The 24,221-nt window shown below is 39.8% G+C and overlaps 1 protein-coding gene across 1 annotated transcript; it reads right to left on the reverse strand.

The window, feature by feature from the left end:
- Nucleotides 1-3,438: 3,438 nt before the first annotated feature.
- Nucleotides 3,439-9,216, reverse strand: LOC148854598 (amino acid transporter AVT6A-like). Its single transcript, XM_088941084.1, has 5 exons — nt 7,875-9,216; nt 7,501-7,653; nt 5,993-6,196; nt 4,672-5,137; nt 3,439-3,847 (listed from the first exon to the last, which is right to left on the reverse strand). The coding sequence occupies exons 1-5, from the start codon at nt 8,302-8,304 to the stop codon at nt 3,709-3,711; spliced, it is 1,392 nt and encodes a 463-aa protein (XP_088797210.1). The 5' UTR covers nt 8,305-9,216; the 3' UTR covers nt 3,439-3,708.
- Nucleotides 9,217-24,221: the final 15,005 nt, after the last annotated feature.

Below are 24,221 nucleotides of genomic sequence, written 5' to 3' on the forward strand. Positions count from 1 at the left end.
AAATTTGAAAAAAAAAGCGTGCGCCACCACGTCTATCAGCATTTGTGAAGCAGGTAGGCGCACCTCCCGCCTTTTGGGCCCTCGAGAAAACCAAAGAAGCCTGACAACGCACCTCGCGCTATCAAGATTTGAAGTACAGGACAAATCCACCTACCACCTCGCGAAACTCCCCGCGCCAGGGCAAGACCCTTAGCACGAGGAGTGGGGGGCAATTGATGAAGGAAGATTTGGCCCGACCTCGTAATTACGCAGCACGTGGCAAAAGCAAATAGCTCGACACAACAGCGCGCCTAAGGCGAAGAGCACCAAGGGGAGGAACCAGCGGTCCAAACTCCCTACCAGCGGTCCAAACTCCCTACCAGCAGTCCGAACTCCCTACTAGGAGCCCGAACTCTCCCTTGGCCCCGAGCCAAACTCAAAGGACAGTAACCCGAACTGGCCTGCCCTATGGTAGTTCGGAACACTCCTCTCTGAACTAGCCTGCCTTATGGCAGTTCGAGACACACCTCCGAACTCAAGACTTCACCTCGCTCACCACTCCAGCACTTCGCCTCCAGGATGCCAAACTGAACAACCGTACCATGCCTAACACCGAGGAAGTTCGTATCCAGGGGTGGCGCACCTGACTGACTTGGGATCTGATGCTTGACAGCCGCACTTCAAACGGCCACCTGCCACCGCCATCCGTAGTTACAGAGATGGCTCTGACAATGAGTAGTGGCGGTTCTATCCCAACAGAATGGATGACACCCGAACTAGCAGAAACACAGAAGTGATCATATCCGACCTGACAGAAGCCTCGGAGTGAGTGCACGAAGTGGTTATAAAAGGCCCCCATACCCCCAACAACAAGGTAGGCAAACTTCGCGTCCTCTGGTTTTATCTTGCCTTTGAGAGAATACTAACTTGAGCTTCGAAGCAATCTCACCGGGTTCCCCCCGAAGTTCCCTCATCTTCTCCATTTTAGGCTCCCCATTGCTCCAGTCAGAGGCAAGGTCGTTGACAACTAGGGCCGGCCGGATTGCGCACCATCACTATTGATTTGCACTTTGCTTAAAAGCACCAAAAAATTTTACTCTTGATTGACGACATAGATCACCTCACGTTGTGTATATGAGATACACGAAATCAAAATACAAGGTGTGGCCTGAACCACACAACACCTTGTAGAACGCCTATATAAGTGTAGTGTGGTTCAGACTACTCAAATTTTAACCACACCACACCTATGGTGTAATTAAAAACACACCACCCAATTTCTCAACCACACTACAGAACACCCCTTAATGCCCTCATTGTAAACTTGTTACAATTCACAAGATCTCGACTAAGCAAATTCCTTGTTTTCAAAAACTAAAGTGAATAACTAGACCCTATGTGATTGTATCGAATCTGACCAGTCCATTGATGAGTGTTGGTTCATGTTTCTCCTGTCGTCTCTAGGTGAAGGCATTTGAAATGTTTATTATATAAATAACACAACACAACCTGCATAATCTGAATTAATACGACTAACCTATTTTGATTCTATACTAAATGATACATATAATCTGAATTAACACGAAATTAACACACTTAATTTGTTTAAATTAAACAAAAATAACTTTAAATAATAAAAGAAACATTCAATCATCAACTATTCAAACAAATTCATAAAAAATATTCAATGTCTTTCTTACCTATGGTAGTATTCTATCCAAATATGCATATATGATTTTACTTAAAACTTTGGATCCTAAACAAGTCATTTTTGAGTTAAATGGATCAACCTAAAATTAACGCATTTACTTATTGTGTTAAAAAAGTAGACATGATTTTGATGTGAACACAATTAAGATAAACCCAACCTACTAATTATTCTAATATTGCTAGCCCTACTAATTTGGTGTTGTATCATAATCAACCTAAAGTAAGGGTGTCAATGTATCACATGGTTTTTAAAAGTGGACCAGACTGAAAAAACTGGGAACCGGTCACTTGATCGGTTTCGTTTTCCCCCAAAACTAGATTTTCCCCCAAAACCGTTGATTTTGGTCATTGAACCGCTGAATCGGGAGATTAACCGTTCAAATGGTTTTGACCATTTATTTATTTTTTTTGAATTTTTTTTATTTTCTGTTAGAACGGGCCGAGCGTTTGGTTCGAACGGTCAAACCGTTCAACCCGGTAACCAGACCCCTGACCGGTTAGATCACCGGGTCAGTTTTAAAAACCATGATGTATCATAATCAACCCGTCGAGTCCAAAATCAATTTGGATAGATTGGACGGACCAACAAGGCATATTTGATTGGACCAATTTGGTCCAAAATAATTATTAAATTGGATTGGACCTAGTCTGTCAGTAATAAATTTATATTGGATTGGATTGGATTAAGCCAATATCTAGTCCGTTGATATAAGATAAGAATATAAGTGTCAATGGATCAGGTTTGAATTAAAAACAATCTAAATTAAAACAAATTTGAATAGATTAGACCTGATCCAAAATGGTCCAAAATATTCATTAGATTGGATTGAATTGGACCTGATCCATTTGTAATGGACTCACATTAGACTGGACCAGATTGAACCAAATCCAGTCCAATTGGCACCCCTACATAGAAGAAAATAGGAATAGTTTATAGAAAATTACAAAACTACACAAATGCACTATATCTATAGATGGGATGTATTCCAAGCAGGGTAAACCTGGTCCCTAACCCTAAACATCTAAGCGTAGTACTACCCCGTATACCATAGCGTCAAAATTGATTTCATTGACCGCGCCATTAGTATGCCATCTAAATGTCAACCTATGTGTTATGGATGGGATATTGTGTATATTTTGTATATAGGAAAATGAGAAATGACCATAAAGTTATTAATATGATTTATCTATTTTATGTTCACAAGGGATCTAAGGTATAAAGGAAAATGGCAATAGTAAAGCATCTTTGTACTAATTCGTGAACTTTTATTGTATTGTTGCTTTGCTTGGTAGACTTATTCAATCCATTCTAAGTACCCCCCAAGTCCTCGACAATTAGCCCCATAGTTGAGTAAGTAGCTGGAGTCCGGATGGGCTACAAACAAAATGGAATCATGCACACCATCAAGAATGTACTAGTGTGCAGGACTTTGTGTCTTGCTCATCCCGTTGCTTGGAAGAATGTCTACTCGTGTAGCATCCTGTAGAGTAACTTTCTATTGAAATCACCTGATCATAAAAAGTAAAAAGGGAGGTTCGACCATCATATTGGAAAAACTTATAACCAATCAAATGCATGTTCTTGATGCTTTTTTACAAGAGAGAGGTACATCAAGGTATGGAGTATGGACCAAGGTTTTAATAGTAACTGATAACAAAACAGCAATATGGCCACCATTACATAGAGAAAAGAAATAACAACACGAACAAGAGAACCTTATAAAAAAAAAAGCAAAGGTGCACCAAGAATACGGGAGAAAAACATAGGAATTTGCATTCATAATTTAAACGACTGCAATCCACACATCTATCAAGCTCAAAAAGCAGTACAACAATTTACTCTCTTCAATACTTGGCAGAGCAACTCAACTAATCATTAATGAGTTGAGTGTCCATATTATTCAACATAAACCATCCTTGGATTACAACTGATCCTGCTATTCATGGGCCTTTCTGTACACAGTACTAGTCTGCCCTTGGTATCTTGTTTTTCTACTGAAAGTCCATTCCAACAAACGATCAGGATCGTGGGGACGAGTTCTTCTTGATCAGTGCGTAGGCATCACTGTATATGGCCACCAAATTTGAGAAAACTGCAAGGACAATCATGAAAACAGACAGGATCTTGTCCTTCTTTGTTGCTATGCCATGAGGATCCCTGAAACAACCAAAAGACATATAGTTCTCTCCCCAAGAAATAAATCATTCAGGAAATTTAAGGGCATTTGGGCATTCAAAGTATCAAGAGACCAGTTCTGTCAGTGCAGTGGCGAGGAAAACTTATCCATCATCATGTAAGTGCATGGTGACTTGTATCCACAAAAAAGTACTGAACACATTACCATTGGGATAATTGTCCACACTAAGAAACATAAACATTTAAAACTTAACTTGATTATTGCAACACGCAGACTTGGAGCAATTACAGAAAATGCTGATTGCTTGAAAGAATATAATTAATAATGATGAAGCCAATTGCATAGCATGTAACTTTAACAACTACAAGGGCAATAGACTAATCACATGAGCAGAACTTTTTGTATTCTTTGAACTTGTGAAGGGGGGAGGCCTACACTTGCAACCATGGGGACAAAACCTCCAAGTTCTTTATTTTAGCATGAAAATGAAAATGAAAATAATGAAATAAATTATGTATCAAGTTAACCATGAAGGCATTTTGCTTTCGTTGCCTACTGACTTTATTCAATGGTACTTAATGGTTTCCAAACAAAAACTCAGAGGCTGACACACAGACACACGGCTTGGTGTTGCATTCAACAGAGACGAGATAGCCTACTGAATTTTCATTGGATTTATAGGTCCATAACATAACCAATCATGATTACCATCAGTAAGTAAAAACTAAACCAATCAAAATACCAAACAAAAAAATGCATTCTTCTAAGCATAACTACAGCACACCATCCAAAATGATAATAACCCCACTTCTACAAATTACCACCCATGAAGTAGGTAACATACCTTAGAGATATGGCTGCAGGAAAGATGAACCCTATGCAGACTGCAGCAGTTGCACCTGTGAACTGGAAAGCATCCCAGATGCTGGGTATGAAATTTGCCCCCAAGAAGATGAGAGACATAAGAACTACATTGATCAGTGCAAATCTTTGGTTATCCAAAACCAAAGGCCTGGCAGAGGGAAACAGGAGGCCATCCAAGTTGAGTCGTAGGGCAAAAAAGATGATAGGAAAGACAAGCATGAGGTGGACAGCATAGCTAACACGAACAGCATCATTGAGCACTGAGCTAAATGGGATGCCAAGGTCGGTATCAAAGTTGGCTAGCACATCATCCAGGGTTGACTCACCAAATAGGAGAAACCCAAAGAAGCTGGTTGTTATGTACACAGTTGAGCATAGCGCAAGTGAAGTTCGCACAATTGATTGAATCTGGGAAGAGTCTTCAAGCTCATTGTCAATTGTGTGCACTGCAAATATAAAAAAAAAAAAAAGGTGAAAAAGTTCAAACATCCAACCACAACCAGAGGCATAGTACCAAAAATACAAAAAACAAAGAACACATTCAGAAGCAGCAATCAGCTCAGGGGCTGTTTGATAACAGTTGAAGTTACTGAACTGAATGACTTATTGTTTTGTCTTTTATGGATAGAAATAGTTAAATGATAAAATATTCTAGATTATACTATGTTACCCAACTTCAGCTTCAGCCAATAAGGAGCCCTTGACCTCCTTAAAATCTTATTCACTAAAAGACAAAGCAATAAGCTTTTCAATTCAGACACTTCAGCTGTTATCAAACAGCCCCTCAGTCTATTTAGGGGCCTGTTCGGGGGGTGCTAAAGCTTTGATCGAGTTTCTTTTACTGAGATGCTTTGGAGAAGCCACTAAAAGAAGCTTCAGTAGAAAGCCATATTTTTGGCTGTAAGATGGCTATTTTGAGCTTTCTGGGCTTTTCACAAAAAATTACTTATAAGATGTCTAGGTGGGGCCCACCTCATAAAACAAGAAGGTGCTATGTCAAAGCCCTATTAAGTGGGCACTAGGTTAGTTATTTCTCTGACAAGTTTAAATTCAACATTCAGCAAGGATATAAAGATATCCTCAACTGCAGAAGACTAAAAGTGAAACCCAAATTTCCTCAAATGACCAAGGCAAACTACCATTCTCAGAAAATTAGCATCCCTTTTCACCAAAGTACATAAACAAAATAATTAGAAAAAAAATATCTCCCATGATCATTTTCACTAAAAATGCAAGAACATTTCATATCCCATAAATGTCATGTGTATAATTGCGTTTATAATAGAATGATAATGGCATACCATTATAGTGGCAGATATAAGCCGTTACAAGAACTGGAACCACAGTGAAGAGTTTCCAGAATGATGTCATATCAGTAACATTTGGAAGCCACCTGGGCATCTCAATGCTTCCACTTATCAATTTGACAATCGTGATTCCAGCAGTAATGGCAACAAAAGCAATTGCGAGTGCAACTGATAAGGCAGACGTGTACCTCAATGAATCTGCACAGAAATTAACATGAGATTCTCCCTCCAAAAATTTAGTCTGAACAATAGATACACACAATTATTTAGGTTCTTTGATAAAAGAGCAAGTACCAGAACCTAGTCATCAAAGTACAAATCAACAAGAAAACAACAAGTCTCTAGAACCCAAAGGCATGAAAGAAAAATGCAAGAAAGTTCCAAGTTTTCCAGTGAAATCTTGGGAAGGATGGACTGGATACAGACCTAACCTTTGGCATTTTTTGCACACAGTGGTTGCTCCCACTGAAATCTTGTTTAATTTTGCTAAATAATGAGTCCAAGGATTTAAAAGTTAACTCTCACTAGATCATTCAGAAATAACTAATATAATGGAGTAATCGACTGGAATGCTATCAGGAGCACATACCGTCATTTCCCGAAAGCTATGTTAGGCTTAGGCCATGAATTTCCCTTGAAGCAAGCAAAGATCAAGAAGACATGGAGGCACTGCATTAAATGCTCAATTACCTGATATAGATAATTCAAGGTGTCCTCCATGCCTTAAAAGGCTTAAATTCCCTGAGATCCACAGTGCATAGTGTGGGTGCTACCTATCGCATGCCTTGAAGCTCATATCTTATAGGAGGCATGTATATGAGGCATAAAGTGAAAAAGCTCATATCTTATGGGAGGCATGCATATGAGACATAAAGTAAAAACAAGATTTTAGCTAAAGGACTGCAGCATAAAAGAAGAAAAATCATTTTCTTAATCATGTTAAAATGTTAAAAAAAACACCACTTTAACATTTTTAGGTTTCTAAAAAAACCCTTAACCACTTCCAAAAAGAAAACACATTTTCAATTATTTTTAATGATAAGAATGTGAAAGTGCAAGGGTTGAGGTTACACCTGATGCATGGAGAGGCAGTACGACCTTGTCCCATGCCAATGCGTGGTCTCAAGGGATTAACCTATTCTGAATGACAAATATTTAAGGACCATCCAAGAGTGTGGGCCTAAGGAATGAGGATCATGTATTCCTCAACAAGATGCTACTGCAACTCAAACTATAGAGATGAACTGAAACAAGGACATATATCAGGTAGCACTTCCTCAATGGATTTTTATTAAAATTACAAGGATATCTAAATCTACTTAGACAACATTAATTGAATCCTCTAACAATTAAATTCCTGCAAAGAAAAATGATGGCATCATGGAGATAATTTTCATCAGTAAATTAATGAAAAACAGCTATTGCAAGTCCGCAATGGCCATCTCATGCCAATTAAGTGCTTGTTCGATAAATAATATAAAATCAATTGCGAATAAACTTGCCTACACGCTTGAAACAAGTCAATGGAGCAAAAATAGCAAGAGTTGTGACAAGCAGAACAAAGGCACGCCCATTCCACCAGTGTGCTCCAAACCAGCCTTCCAAGAGACCAGCATGGTGAATTCCACTTGCAGATGTTCCAGAAAGCACATCACCTAATAACGGAAGTGGTTGAACCAATGAGTTAGTGAAAATTATCCATGCGACAGACCATGAATAAAAGTTCTTAATTAATTGAAGGGTGAGAAAGGAAAAACAGAAACTATTCCGATAAATCATTATCTTTCTACTTCAAGAAGCTAAGACTATAGGAGAATATAATTCTAATAAGAAAGGAAAATAGAAACAAAACAGATGAAGTGGATGTAAGCTATACCAATTATAATCATGTAAACAATCAATACACCAACGTTGTTGATAACTACACAGATCTGTAATAACACCCTTCCGACTTTTCCAAAGGCGTGTCCCATAACTCCTCCATATGAATCTGTTTTGCCAGCTTTACTGAACCGGAGCAACATATCAATCGAAGCCTCCGTAAGGAATGCTACAAAGATGATCATAGCTATCCCTGCGCCAAGCCCTAAAACTTTCATGGTCGCAGGCAAAGCCATAATTCCAGCACCAACGATGGTAGTTGATAGATTAAAAACCGCCCCACTAAAAGAAGCACCATTAAACTCATGGAACTCAAGATCTTCATCTTGCCTTCTCGGCAGCAAAGGAGCATTCTCGTCAACAACCTGCTTTTTCTTTCGTGATGAGCTCTTCTCCTTCACAGGGACAACGTTTCCGATAGTCATCTTTTGACGATTTAGGACTCCTAACAGAATTCGTAACACAGTAATATACAATAATTTCTTGGAATTTACAAAAAAATCGAAAAAATTAATCACTTTTTAGGGGAAAAAATAAAAATAAAAAATAAGAGCTGAACAAAGGGCTTATTCAGAAATGGAAGATCGGAAGGCACAAGCTTCCGATTGAATTATAGCTAAGAATTTCTTTGAGTTTTCAGTAAGCTTAAAAAAGGGGTTGCTATTTGCTAAAGGTTCAGATTTCAGAAATAAGCAGAAATTCCAATTAGAAGCCCCAAATCGCACAAAGGAGAGGGATCTACTCCAGAGGCCAGACAAATGGGGGATCAGCTGAGGATGTCAAGACAAAACAATCCAAGGATACCCCATTAAAGCCGAGACAATACGAATGAGAATTTTCAAAACCAGGAAAGCACGATATGAATGAGACTTCGAAATCAACTCAATTGTTCAACGAAAGCAAGCAACTAATTCCCGACACCTTCACGCAAAAATCGACAAGAAGCCACAATAAATAAAGCATGAAAATGGGAAGAGAGTTTCTTCCAACTCTTCGTTCCTCCCGAACTATTAAGACCTCATAAAAAGGGCTTCTCCGCTTCTCACACGGATCAAGTTCAAGTAGTCTACCGTCTTATCTACGATTTGACTGAAACAGTGAAACTGAACCATAATCGGAAGTAGAAGTTATCTTCATTCCAAGGTGTAACTCGAGTTTATCGAAGAAATTTTTACAGGTCCGATCCTACGGAGATGAAAGCGTCACAGTCGACGGCTAAAGCACTAAAAGCCCTCTAAGTCGAAAATACAAACAATCTCCGCCTACGTTGGAAGGATCCAAGTCAAGACAAAACAAGACAATTTAAACACGTACATGAGTACGTGATACTGTCTGCATTGAAGGCTAGCGGCTTATGCAAATTAAATAGCGCTGGAGATATTTCAGCAACGAATATTACAATGCTGCCCTTGCATTTCTGGATCTTCTTACGTGGATATGGATCTGTGACTGGGCCTCCAATTAGACTGTACGGGTACAGGTAATCAGGTAGACCTTCCCGCCAACAAGAACGGACCGACCATATTAGTTTACTGATCTCGTGTTTGAACTTTGAATTGAACCCTATATTGTTTCTAGCCACGACAAATGCACCTTTTCATTCTACGAATTCCGGGGCGACACGAGACCGTTTCGCAAGGATTCAAGATTTTACAAACTCCGCACTCCCCCACATAAGAAGATGTCATAGCTCATAGGTCTTTTTTTTTTTATTTATTTATTTTTAACTCAGAAAGCTTTCATTACTTATAGTAATAACATATTACATTGGGTATTATGGCTGTTCACACTTTCTCTACTACGATATTATATTTACATGCATTATAAGTAAGTTCATGAGCAACCGTATTCATATTTCTATTTACATGGTCTATAACAGTTATATCAAAAAAGGATAGTAGATGTAGAATTTTCTGTTTGATGGCTTGAACTTGACAGTCTATTTCATTATCCATATAGATGTTGTTTACCAAGCTTTCTGAATCAGAAAAGATAGCCAGGCTCTTCATCTTCACCTTTATGGCATATTGAATGCCATGTAAGAAGGCTCATCATTGGGCTTGAAGTGAGTTAGCTACTGCAATTCTTCTGCTACCTGAGAATATTTCATTATCATTTGCTCATGTTCCTGCCATACCAGATGATGGATTAAAGGTCCCATCAATGAGCATTTTGTATTGTGCAACTAATATTATATGAGCATGCAGAAAAGATGGATGGGAGGGCTGTATAACCGGGCTTGGGACTAGATACCAGCACATGTGATGTAGGAAATTTACTCTATTGAAGATCTTATTTTTGTGCTCCGCTACATTCCTCATATCCCATATCAACCTGAATAGTATAAGGAACTTTGCAATGAAGGCTTGTTTTTCTTCTTTGCTTAGACAGTTTAATTTAGAGTCTATCCACTCCTGTATGAAAAGATAAAGTTATTTATTTCTTATGAGTTCTGGGTTTATTCCTAAACAAACCGAGAGCCATACTGCTCGAGCATAGGAGCACTCAAAGAAGAGGTGTTGCCAGGTTTCTGTAGTTACATGGCACAGTGGACATTTTCTCTCTTCCTCAGCAATGAAGTGCCATTTGTCCTTTGTAGCAACACCATTCCACCATACTTCCACATGAAAAGTTGGAACCTCATTGGAAATTTGCATTTCCATATGTGGTTCCAGTTCCAGTGATGTCCTGAAGATGATGCTTGTGTTGACATGAAGAAGTTATAACCTGACTTTACATCACATATTCCCGATTTGGGTCTCTTCCAGATGATCCTATCAGATGACAGGTGATGAGAGATTAAAGTTTGATAGATTGGGTAGCAGCTTTCTTGCTTAAAGACTAATTCAATTTTCCTTCTATCCCATTCACCTGACGTGGTGATGAGCTCATTCACTTTTAAACCCCTTAACTGAGTGGCTGCTTTGGGCTTTGTGTCTGGGATCCCATTAGTTAGCGCTGGTACCCATGGATCAGAAACAAAGACCTCTGTACCATTTTTTATCTGCCACATTGAGTTTGGTTTTAAATTATCCCATAGTTGGATAACCTGCTTCCACCATCCCGAGTCCGCATGCTTTTTCTTGAGGGAATAGATAGATTGATTTTTAACATATTTTGCTTTTATTGCTCCCCTCCGTAGCTCCTTTTCATTGGACCACAATCTCCAAATTTGTTTTGACATCAGTGCTTGATTAAACCCCTTGTGAAGTTTCAGAGATAGTTCATAGGTCTATAAGACCCTTATCACTGATGTTTTTTTTGGGGGGATTTTTGGACTGCAATTCTCCTCACAATTTTTTTTTTGGTTGCTATTACAAGCTTTTCTTTTCCCTCTTTTTCTTTGTTTTGGCTCAAAATAAGTTGGGCTTTGGCTGATCCGGCCAACCCATATGCCCTTAATCTCACATTTGACAGTTTTTTTAGATGGGTTGAGTGACTTGAGTCTCTTCAAGTGGGTAACGACGACTCACGAGGCTCCGATCGACATCCAAATCCACCTAAACTATAAAGCCTTCGCTAACGAGTAACGAGCCGCTAAATAATATCGAGTAACAAGAGAGTCCGTTATGGCTAGAAGGGCGTTTCTGTAGTTTATTTGAACCGGAAGAGCGGTTCTGTAACGATATTTGAAATACTTATCGTTATATGTTGGACAGACATTAACCATTCAGATAAGTAATTTGGCGTTTTAGCTTTTAACTTACACCAAAAAATGATAAAAAATGTAATTGCAAAAGTTAAATCAAATCAAGCCCCTTTCTTAATCACTATCAGCTAATTGTAGTTGGGGCGATAATAAAGCGTGGTTCTGGTTCTGCCACGTGTATTTAACGTTCAAAAGAAAAGAGCTGGGAGTATCAATTGTCTCAGAAAAAGTAGGTGGGCCTAGGTCCAGGCGTGAAGTGCCAATTTTGAAAAGACAAAATATTAGGGTGGCCCATGGCCCACTAGGTCGGTTCATCCAGCCGTAGGACCGTAGCATACGATATATCTCATTTATCCGGCCCTTGCTGTTGCCTAGGTTGCTTATTGCTAAGCTCATCCATAATCTATATAATCTATTGGCTGGTGGATTTGGAATTCTGGATTTATTGACTGTAATCAGATGAGATCGCATTTGATAACAACTGGATTTGGATCTTCACGCGGTTATTCTAGCGTAGCATAAGATAAAATCTTCCCAAAGGCCTGCATATCGCATGATTAGCACGTGGGGTGAAGAATGGTTTCAAAACTCAATTTTCATTTGGCTGGGGGCTAGGCAATAGATGTGCACAGAGGTGTATGATTTTGATTGAATGCTGTGGAGTGTGGGCCCATTTACAATTGTCAGGTTGGAATTTATTGTAGAACCCAGTCTTATAAAACCGATCCAGGTCGAACCGTTTTTGTCTTTCTCTGAGTCGTGAGTCACCAGTTTCATCAGTCGGGTGAGAAGAGTATGTATCAATATGTATTTTATCAATAAATAATGTATAATTATGTTTTATATATAATATATGAAATATTTTATATTTAATTTATTTTTTAAAATTTAGTTATAATTTTTTATTTCTAAAAAAATTAAAAATTATAATTTGATGTTAAAAAGGGTTTTTTTTTTTGAAAAAAATAACGGGGTATGGTGCATTGGGACACACGGATCTCAAAAACATACCTAGAATAAAAAAAAATCACCTTAATCAAACAGGCTTCGACCAAATCAATGGTTTTTTTATCCTTTTTCGGGTTTTACTCAAATCAGACCCAAAATTTTGCTCAAATGACTGTTTGAGTGATTCAACTGGCCAGATCAACAGTGGATTGAAAACACTAGTAGAGCGCCATCTCGTAGCTGACAGTGGGCTCTTTCCATTGGTAAGGTTTGAATTTAACCACCAAATAAGAACAAACTTATGGGCTCTTGTTCAACTTAATGGGTGTCATAAAACTCGAGATCAAATCAGCCCCCCACAACGTTCCACAGAACATTCCCGTCGTGTATTGGAAACATCTTAAGAACAAACATATGGGCTCTTGTTCAGCTTAACGGGTGTCATAAAACTCGAGATCAAATCAGCTCCCCACAACGTTTCACAGAACATTCCCGCCTCCAATACACGGCAGAAATGTTCTGTGAAATGTTGTGGGGGACTGATTTGAACTCATAAAACTCATAAGAGGTTGTTTGGCATTGATGCCATTTTTCAGAAAAAGTGACACGTTGGATCCAGTTTGGCATGGTTGTTTTCTCGAAAATTGGCTGTTTGGTTGATGCGATTTTTCAAAAATTGGCAATGCATGTAAATTGCAAAAGGGAATAATAACACACGGGGAATATTGCTGATGTGTGAGTAGAACATGCTGTAAGATCAGTGTAAGGAGCAACCTACATGGATGATGAATCCAGCATGGAATCCAATGTGGCATTATTAATGAAATGAGTTGATTAATATGTTGCTTGTCATTGATCAAATGATGAATCCATCTCCGGCAGGTCCATATCTTCTTTTGCTCCTTTTTCCTAATATCATTGCTGGCTGGTAATATGTTGCTTGTCATTGATGGAATGGTCGAATGGATCAGTTTATTGTCATTTGTTTGGATGTTTGGATTCGATCAAATGTTTCTTCATGATGAGATAGAACTGACGATGGTTTTCTTTTAGTTTTTGTGCATGTATTGTGTGGTTGTCGTTCCTTTTATGCTTGGTTATATCCATCCCGTTCTCCATTCAACAATAATCAAATGAGTTGAAGTCGTTTTTTTTAAACCAAAATCGGTTTTAACCGTTGAATTTGAATTTCATTGATAAATAATATAAGGTTGTCATATGAAGCACCTTGGCAATTGGATCAGCATTAAAGAGATTGAGGATACACGTTAACCATGCATCACCACATACCCTACATCCTAAAGCTGTAATGTCGACTGTGCCGTGCCGGGATGGCACGGATTGTAGGCTACCCGAATGAAATCTGTACCGTGTCGTGTCAGGCCTTGGGCTTGGTGGGCCGTGCTTGGTAGCAGGATTCCCCTCCCAAGTCAAGTCCAACACGGCCCGTGGCCTGGTTCCCACAGTGCTGAGCCGGGCCACGCCAAGTATGGGCTAGGCCTCTTTTTGTTTTTTTTTTTTTAATTAATAAAAGTTAGAAAAAATGAAAAAAGTAAAAAACAACATATAACAACAGAAAATTAACATGAATAATAGACAATAAAAAATACATTGAAATAATAGTACAATGAAATTGAATTAATAAAATGATAAAATCGAAAATAAAAATTACAATGAGATTGTATTATTGAAAAATATTACAAATAATTCTCAAATAAATTTGAAAATAAAAAATTACAAGAATAAAAAAAAAATTGGACTCACTTTTTTTACCCCCACCCAAATAATACCCCTAGTGGTGGTTTATAGCTGTTGGGCCCCCCAAAAAAGGCAAATATAACTGTTGGCTCCTAACGACTAATATCCAGGCCATGCCTTGGCAGCCCTGTCCTCTCCACAGCCTAGGCCCGACATGGCCCTGATTCTTGTGTTTTGTCTAGACCTAGCACGGTACTGTAGCGACTGTGCCGTGCCAAGCACGACCATTTACACGTTAGGCCATGCCAGCCTGACCCACATTACAACTCTACTACTGCCTAGCTAATACATGCAAACGGTAAAAAACCTGCTTTACCAAATGGCAAAAGTTGAAAATCGGTTATTCAATAACTATATGACACAAACAATGCCAAACAGAAAAAATCTTGAAAAGCGGCTAATACATGCTAGCTGGGCGTGGATGTTTCTTTCTTTGAAAATCAAGCCCAAAAAATGCACACCCTACCAAACATTATCCAAGTAAAATTGATGGACAAAAATGCATCCCACAACAACCTCACAGCTGTGCATTGGAACATCACGAATAATGACAAGTTGACAACATACGAGTAGGAGAGATGTTTTCAATGTATGGCTGTAAGAGCTGTGAGGATGCTGTGAGGCATGTTATGTGAAGGGCAAATCCGGATTGAAGTTAATGACTCTCAAGCACAGGAGCACATGTCGTGTTCACTTCTGCATTTACCGTATCAATGGACCCAGCCCGAAGCCCAAACCTGAAACAGTGTAACCTGTTAATTCGGGCCTACCTGACAGAACTCAGCATAGGAGTGATTACCCATATAACTCTCTGGGGCCGACTATGCACACACGGTAAAACCGTAAAAGCATGAAAATCCAGCCGCATGTTGAAATATTCCCAATTGGTAGCTAGAGGATACATAAGCAAGGTTTTCAATGGCAGGAGATCCGTACTCTCTGAAATTTGATCAAATTTAGGATCTGTTTGGTAATTAGTGTTTTTAAGTGCAAATGCCGACACCTAGGCACCATAGCGTTGAGTTGGTCAATTTTTTGTTTGATTGGAGATCTTTGAGCTAAAACAGTCATAAATCGCTTTGCATAAAAACCCATGCTAGGGTGTGTTTCAAGAAAAAGCAATTTCATATTTTCTGTTTTGGAAGCAAAGTTTCAACAGCTTCACTGAAGTGGTGCTGAACTGCTGATATGAATGAAAAACACATTTTTCATCAAACGGGATTTAAGTACAAATAGTGGTGTTTGTCTTTCGTGTATAAAACGGTATTTTAACTCAAAACATTATAGGTTGAAACACCCATCGATGCTACTAAATACAAACCTTAATCCATTCAGATATGATTATATGAACCAAACTGAATCCAGTCATCAATTGGATTGAAACGGGATTTTAAAATATGATCCGGTTCATTAACTAGATCGAAATCAGATATTGTTTGATCTGATTGGTCAAGATCCAAACTGATCCAAATACCAGTATATCACACATAAATTTAGTTTTTCTACTTATATTATATTATATATTTTTATTTCATATTTAATGTTTTAATTTTATGAAAATATATTAATTTATATAAATTTAGCAAATGAATTTGAATATATGACCAATCAAAACCCTTGATGAATTTTGATGAAAATCCAATGATTGGTTATAAAATTTTCTCGTATCATGTCTTTCTGGCATCAAAAGCACACCCATGTTTTACAATCAAATTCATCTCTCATATACGCTAAAAATGGACCAAAATTGAAATATGGATCATAAAAGCAGACGAGAAAACACTCCACTCCTACCATATAAAAGGAACACAATCAGAACGAGATCGACTTCCATCAGACTAAATCTGTGTTCACACCATTTTAATAGTCTTTTGCAATTTTGCATTGGGAATATTTCCTCATAAAATAAAACATATAAATACCGAGATATTCTCAATATAAAACGGTAAAAACTACTTGGATGGACTTTACCCGGACTGAAGCCGAACTCACTCAGAACACCAAGAACCATGCCCCAATGGAATGTTTGACATTGAAATTATAGTTGCAGGTTTTTTTACATTCCTAAAGAGATTCAAACGGGGAGGGGGGGGGTGGATCTTGAACTCTTCATCACTAATTGTGCCTCGATTTGCCAGGCAATCAGCAACTTGATTGCCTTCTCCATTTGCCAGCCAAAATACGAACTTTTATATATGGAGGATCAGTACCCAAAACTCCGAAAGTATGCAATAAGATGACAGCTTTCGTATTATCTGTGAATTACTTGAAGAGTATGTTCAATCTAACTCTTTTAATGAAATATTGGCATCTACCCAAAAAGATTTAAACCATCGTAAACAAGCCAATAAATGGAGTGAATGTTTAAAACGTGCGAAGATGGACAGTACCCTTGTCAAAATGTCAGACCAAAAAAAGTTCATACTAACAGGAACGACTGGCCGACGATAGGAACGAAGCTAGGCGACTCCGGCGTTAGGTAGCACACTACACCTTGCTAGAGGGAAAATTGTATAGAAGATCCTTCACCCTGCCCTACCACTGATGCCTCTGTTAGGAGGAGAGTGAATACGTGCTCTAAGAAATTCACGAAGGCATCTGCGGCAACCACCTCGGTGGTCGAGCCCTAGCCCAAAAGACATTAAGGCAGGGGTACTTTTGGCCAACTCTTCACAAAGATGTAGCAGAGTTGGTGCAAAGGTGCGATCAATGCCAGAGACATGCCAACTTGTGCCATTAGCTAGCCACCACTCTTTCGGCTCTCAGCAGCCCCTGACCCTTTGCCAAGTGGGGGATGGATCTCCTCGGCCCCTTTCCTCAAGCAACGAAGGGCAGGAAATACCTCATCGCCGCTGTGGACTACACCCAATGGGTAGAAGCCGTACCCTTGGCCACCATTACAGCTCAAGCATTTCAGAGCTTCTTTTGGAAAAATGTTATTTGCCTCTTCGGCCTCCCTACATGATAGTCACCGACAACGGGAAGCAATTTGATGATGCCAAGTTCCGGGAGTGGTGTGCCTCTCTCGGCATCAAGCAGTAGTACACCTCGGTGGGCTACCCCCAGACAAACAGCCTAGCCGAGGTCACCAACAGTACAATCTTGGATGGACTGAATACCAAACTAAGCCGAGCCAAAGGCTTATGGGTTGATGAGCTAAATAGTGTCCTCTAGGCATACCGAACCACACCTCGGACAGCCACGAGAGAGACCCCATTCAGCTTGACCTATGGTACAGAAGCAATTATCCCAACAGAGATCGGCCAACTGACGCTCCAAACTGAAGCATACAGCGAAGCAGAGAACAACGAATCACTTTGAGCAAACCAATATTTGCTGGAAGAAGCCTAGGAGCAGGCACAAATCAGGGTGGATGCCTACAAGCAATGAGTGGCCCGTTACTATAACTCAAAGGTGAAAGAAAGACACTACCGAGAAGGTGACCTCGTTCTTAGGAAAGTGATGGTCCCCAAGCCGAGAGTAGGAAAGCCGAGCCCCAATTCGGAAGACCCCTACAGGATTAAGCAAGTCATCGGCCCCGGTACCTTTCGCCTGGAACACTTAGATGGAAGACTCGTCCCTTGAACGTGGAACTCGGCGAGAACTTTCGGATGTATTATAGATGAGTGTAGTTTTTTGGTGAAGTGATGAACGAATGAAACAAAGTTCCTCTTTGGATCAAAGCTTAACACGTGTTCTCACTAAGTCTCTAAGACCCCTCGGCCTTGCGACTGGCCTAGGTGCACAGGCTCTCTCGAGGACCATGCGTTTGTGCCAGACCATCACCAGGGTATATTGCAAGTAACGAACACCTTAACACCTCACCGAATTACCCCAGGACGGTTGAGGCCTCGCACACCTCACCGCCTGCCCTAGCGGTCGATGGTTTCTTGGTCTTTCACACTTAGCGCGATTAACTAAAGGTGGCGATCCCGACTGACTTGGCGATTCGCCTCGGCCCGAGACCCTGACCTCCTTAAAATGTTACCTTGGCTTCGTCGAAATAACCACTTGGAGAAATGGGAGCCAGGTGAGCTTAAGCTCTGCCTTGGCCCCTCCCCCGCAATTCGACAAGCTATCTCGTCTCTACCTAAGCAACCATGGGAGGAAGGGAGCCAGGCAAGCTTCAACTATGCCTCGGCCTCTCCCCCATATTCCAGGCCACCTCAGCCTTGCCTAAGTGAACACTTAGAGGAAATTAGGCTAGGTGAGCCACACTTTGGTCGCATGAATCTACCTCAGCCTCTCCCTCCTAACAACCTAAGGTGCGTTTGACAAGCCAATACGAGCTATTTTTTGTGCCTTGTGATCTTTTTGCATGGGGCGGGGGGGGGGGGGGCAAGGACCCCTTGGTAAAAGAAAAAAAAAGGGTGAAGAAGAAGAAAAGAGAAAGGAAAAAACACAATGAACAAAAAATACCCAATATACAAAAAGAATGCTTGATTTCTCATTGCACTTCATCAAATTTTTGAGCCTTTACAAAAAAGTTTTATGGCCTTTGAGGCTGAGCACATTTACATAAAAAATAAACACTAAACAACAAAAAAGAAGAGAACCCCACTAGGCCTCGCCGCCAGCCGGGGGATGGGCGGAGTCCTCAACACCCTCAGCAGCCTCCTCAGGAGAGTTTGGAATCACCTTCATCGTCTCAACGTCGAAATCCGACATCATCTCCAGTACCAAGGTGCCGCGTGGCCCTGGCAAAAGATCTTGCCAAGGCCTCGTACGACTCACATTTGGACCATCCGAGCCTAACTACTCCCAGGCAGCTCTGGCTATAAATACGAAGCGCCTCCCCCCCCCCCCCCCCCCCCACAAGGTAAGGGGATTTGAAAACTAGAGCAATCTCTAAGCATTACCTCTCTGGAGAACTTAAGCATTATTTGAGACCTCGTCTAGGCCCTTTAGTTCTAGACCTTAAGCTCATCTTGTGGCATACTAACTTGACCGTCGGAGTCTTTGCCTCGGGTACTCACCCGAGGCCTCTAACACTTTGCTTCTCGCAGGGCTCACACCGAAGCCTCCTTCAGACCCCTCGCACGACACTCTCCTTGCTAGCCCTCGGCTTCTATAGTATCCGAAGGGACCTACCACCTCAGACGTAGTCCTTGGCTTCGGTTCCCACTCGTTAGACCCTCAAAGCCTTCGGCTTCCTCCTTTGAAACTCGGGAGCAAAATTACTTTGTTGCCCTCGACTAATCTGAGCATCAATAGTTCTCATTGTCCTCTAAGTTTTCAAGTTCAAACTTAATAGCAATGGTACTAACCCTATAATTTTTGGAAGACAAATAGGGCAGGGGAGCATGAATAGAAAACATGTATTTTCTATTATAAAAACTTGTTGCATATATATGTTCTATGAAAGTAATGTTCTATATTTATTTATAGAGAAGAAGAAGAATGGGCGAAGCCCCTGCTTTGTATTTGAGAAGGAGAATGGGGCGGAACCCCTGTTTTCTGTCAAATGTAAAGCCAAATATATACCTGTATCATAGCTTCGTTGATCCTTGAAACTGGTGCCTGTGGCACAATGTGTTGATCCTTGAAACTGGTGTCCAAAAATAAATTCGATCTTAGAAACACAGCGAAAGCATTGAGAAGGATTGAAGTCCAATATGTTCGAAGTTTGGTCTACCTAACTACCTTTGTTTTGACATGAAGCTCTATCCACGATCAAGACCCCTTTGTTTTCACGTTAAACTCGAAAGGTCAAGTATGGCTCTTGGTTAGGGAAATATAGAACAGAGCAAGAGTCCTATATGTTAGTAATTTTTCACTCTTTATCACAACTTGGAATCATGAGGGATTTAAATTTTAAACCTATTAATTGGGAGTGAAAATGGCACTTCGAAAGTCATTGGACGTGGCCAAGGACGGATCATATAAGGCTATGTTTGGTTTGAAGGAAAATGTAGGGAAAGGAAGGGAAAGATAGGGAAATCTTTACAAACATTGTATTGGTTTTTCCCTTCCTTTTCCTACCTTTTCCTTCAAACCAAACATAGCCTAAAGGAATTTGATTTGTGAAAGACAAAAAATCGTGGATTAAAAAATAAAAAATTCTAAAAGTGGGGAAAATTTATAATAGACTTTTAATATAGTTAGATAGATAAATGATTAATGGCTTAAAAAACAATCTTGCTAATTTGGGAAATCAGCTGCTTAAAACTAGATTAGTTAAGTAGTTAAGCTCAAATCCAGGTGGTCAGTTGATATCTTTTTGGTGGTATTACCTATTAGTATTTGGAATAAACATCATGGGAGGTATAGGCAAAGCTGCTTTTCAACATTAAAAAATAAAAATACAGGAATTTTTTCAAAACATGCCATTGCTTGTTTTCAAAAACTATACTTTAGGCTGCATTTGGAAACAATGCAAATGGAGTGCAAATCCTGGTTCGGGGTAAGTTTGCATTCTGGTTCACTTTTGCTTGTGTTTGGTAAGATTGCATTTTTGCATTGACAAATGACAAACCAATACATATTTACATTGATAATAAGATGTAAAAGTACATCAGTAAAAAGAAATAAATATCCATTTAAGTGTGCTTTTGATAAAAAAAAGCATATGCTTTATTGGAATTTGTGTTTGCATCCATTACATCTAAAAGTTGTTTGGTAAGAAGGCAAATTTGTCGATGCAAAACTAACCCAACTTTGTCATTTATATGAACCGTTTTACACTCTACATATTTGTATCGTTTCCAAATGCAACCTTAGGGGTTTTCTCAAGTCAATTCCCAACTTCAAAACATGACATTTCAGTATCCTAAATTTTCAAAAGCTATCAATTTAGTCTAAAACAGTTAACAGACGTTAAGTATCATGTAAAAGGACAAAAAATGTCATTGATGTATTATCTAATTTTCTTTATCAATCATTCCCATGAACACTAATTTAAACAAATGTTGGGGCCCCAATAGTGAATCCATAGGCATTGGAAAAGGCATAAAAAGGCATTGAAATACGTTCTGTCGGGTGTGTCTGGAAGCGTGTCATTAAGCACTTTGGAACACCAGTTTAGTATTTATAAAATTTTCCTGATTCTCAAACAATTACAAGCACAGTAAAAGGGTGAGAACAGGTCGTATCCACAGGGAAGCAAGGGAAAATTAATACATACTCAAATCCAGACAAGAGAACACAAGTGGAACTTGTAGAAATACAGAAATTAATTAATTAATCTAGAAAAATTAGAATTCAGATATTGCTGAAAGTTAAAAGTGCAAAAAAATAAATAAATGAAGGAAACGAAATAAAAAATTTTGTAATCCGATCAAAGGTAGCAGCCTCCAGATCTCTCCTTTGACCCTCAAACTTCTCGAGCTAGTCCTTTTGTTTTACTTGGCCAAATTGTAGAAGTGGTTGGGATCTGATTCCAGATGTGGCAGTAGTGGTGTTGGAAAACTGCAAGTAGGAACCCCTCCTCTTGCCTGGGCGTCCTCCTCTTCCTCTACCATTGAACTTCTCAAGATCAACCTTTCGTCTTACCTAGGGGCAGAATCCAACCCTTTCTCAGGAGCTCTTGGGTCATTTTTATAAAGAAGGTTGGATACAATTGGCATTAGAGATAAAGAAGGGGGCGGCAGTTGGGTTTTAGCAAAGATATGGGCGCCCTAAGGTTTCTAATGGAGGGTTAGGATGGTCTTGGGGTGATCCTAAAGTTGAGAATAGAAGGAGAGGGCGCCCAATATTATGTAGGGCTGAGATTTAGGCGCCCAGAAATAGATGGTGGAGATTGAGGTGCCTAGGGCTGAAAGGTGGAGATTAAAAGAGGTGGGTGGTGCCCTAGAGTGGACGGTTGAGATAAAAGATGGAATGGAGGGCTGAGATCTAGTGGTTAGGGGCTGAATGGTGAGGATTAGCAGTTAGGTGGTACCCTTGGGTTTAAAAGCTACGAAAAGAGTGCCCTAGAATGAGTGGTAGAAATTAGAAGGAGTTGAGGGTGGAGATTAAATAGCTGGGGCGGCTAGGGTTTGCTAAGGAGGAAAAGAATAAGTTAAAAGTCGCCCTAAATTTTGCTAAGGAGAGGGGAGCATGCTAATACAAAAGGAGGGGCACCAAATTGGGTTTAGTAGATAGGAGGCACCCTCCTGTTCTCAATTTTTCATAAAAACACCCCCTCTCTTAACTGGACTCCGCACAAGCTTCCCAAAAACTGCATTTTAGCCATGTAACTTGCCCAGTTTTCCACAGAATTTGCATAGAGACCCTTAGAGGTTACAACATTGACTTTAACTGGGAAAAGTGTATACTTTGACTATTCTAAAGGCGAAAATACCCCTAAAATGATGCCCTTAAGGCATCAAAATGCAGAGTTATCACCGTCCAAACCATAATAAACTTTTGTTCAAATGGATTATTTTTTGACGAAGGAATTGCCCAAAACATTCAAAAAGACTTTTTTTAAAGAACAAGGTCTCTCAGGAACTTTTGATCAATAATCCTCTAAGTAAGGTCTTACGAGGCCTTCAAGTTTTACAGTTAACAGGATCCACCAGTAATACCTAAAAATGTTTTAAAAAATGACCCACAATTGGAACTGTTTTGGCCACCAGTTTCTGGGTTGATGGTTCAACCTTTCCCTTTTCCTTCAAACCAAACATAGCCTAAACAACTAGCATCGTACACAACCACTGAGATAAGGGAGGATGGGATTTGGCATAGGGGCTATCGAGCTAGGCTTCCATCACAGTTCATCCTTCACAGTGTTCTCTTAATTAGCCACATCATTGATTACCATATACACATTCCACTACCAGCTAATGATAGAGGCCCTCGAATGGCCATCGGCAATATCGTTGTACAATGAGTTTGGCGAAGAGGTAGTTCTAGATAGTGGGATTGGTCGGAGGTCTTTGTTCTAGAGGATGACTCACTACTACATTTCGTATGTTGCTCTCTCTGCCAACAGGATCCCATGCCCACCTCGCTTGGGAAGGTCATTACACACTACTACAAGGCCAGAGGCCCTGTTCATCCTTACACTAGAGGAGGTGTTCAAGGATCACCCATTGTAGGAGATAAATTTGTCATAATTAGAGAAAATCATGTATTCAGTTCCATATCTAACTTGGATTCCGGTTCCAGATCTAACTTGGATAAGGATACCAAGAGATAGCTATCTCTTGTAGTTTCAGATTAACATGATCTCTTGGTTGTACTCTATTTAGGACTCTTACTAATCTAATCTTATATTGTATGAGACCTATGCAAAACTAAACTCTTATGAACTCTATAAATACAAAGAACTTCAGTGAACCAAATCACTGAAGTCTATTGTTTTCTCTCATTCATCTTGTTATGTTTTCGATAGTATCAATGTTCAAACTTCGTATCAGAGCTAGATCTGGGACTGAGTACACGATTATCTTCAATAATGCTTTTAGTCGCGTAGTGAAGCCAGTCATTGTTTGTACCATTCTTGCTCTTGCAGTTGTTCATCAGTGGCCTATCCAACAGCTAGACACCAATAATGCTTTTCCCCGTAGTCTCATCACTGAAGACATTTATGTACATCAGTCCAAGGGGTCTGAACACCCTGACTACACTCATGTCTGCAAACTGTGCAAGACTCTGTATGGTCTTCGACAAGCTCCACGTGCATAGTATTCTCAGTTGACTTTGACACTTCTTGATTTGGGTTTTTGAAGCTCAATGGATGATCCATCTTTATTTATCTACAAGCATGACTCCACATTTTTGTACATATTGGTTTATGTCGATGACATCATCATTATCAGGAACTCCTCTTCTGCTGTTACCTCTCTACTTCAGAACCTCTTTGCAGTTTTTCCTGTGAAAGATTTTGGACCTTTGCACTATTTCCTTGGTGTCGAAGCTTAGTTTAGTTCTAATGGCCTTCACCTCTCTCAGAAACACTACATCCTAGATTTGCTACAATGCACCAAGTTAGATGGGTCTAAACCTTACAACTCTCCTATGGCGGCATTTGCATGACTGAGTTGAACGTCTGGTACACCTCTC

This window comes from Nelumbo lutea, chromosome 4 (genome assembly GCF_056320005.1).
Source record: "Nelumbo lutea isolate HS-2025 chromosome 4, American lotus-T2T, whole genome shotgun sequence".
Classification (NCBI taxonomy): Eukaryota; Viridiplantae; Streptophyta; class Magnoliopsida; order Proteales; family Nelumbonaceae; genus Nelumbo; species Nelumbo lutea.

Excerpts from the sequence above, each read along its gene's own strand:
- LOC148854598 (XM_088941084.1), bottom strand. The coding sequence starts at position 8,304 with ATGACTATCGGAAACGTTGTCCCTGTGAAGGAGAAGAGCTCATCACGA. Across the intron at positions 7,654-7,874 it reads TGTTTACATGATTATAATTG|GTGATGTGCTTTCTGGAACA; the intron begins GTATAGCTTACA and ends TTCCGTTATTAG. Across the intron at positions 5,138-5,992 it reads TTATATCTGCCACTATAATG|TGCACACAATTGACAATGAG; the intron begins GTATGCCATTAT and ends TTATATTTGCAG.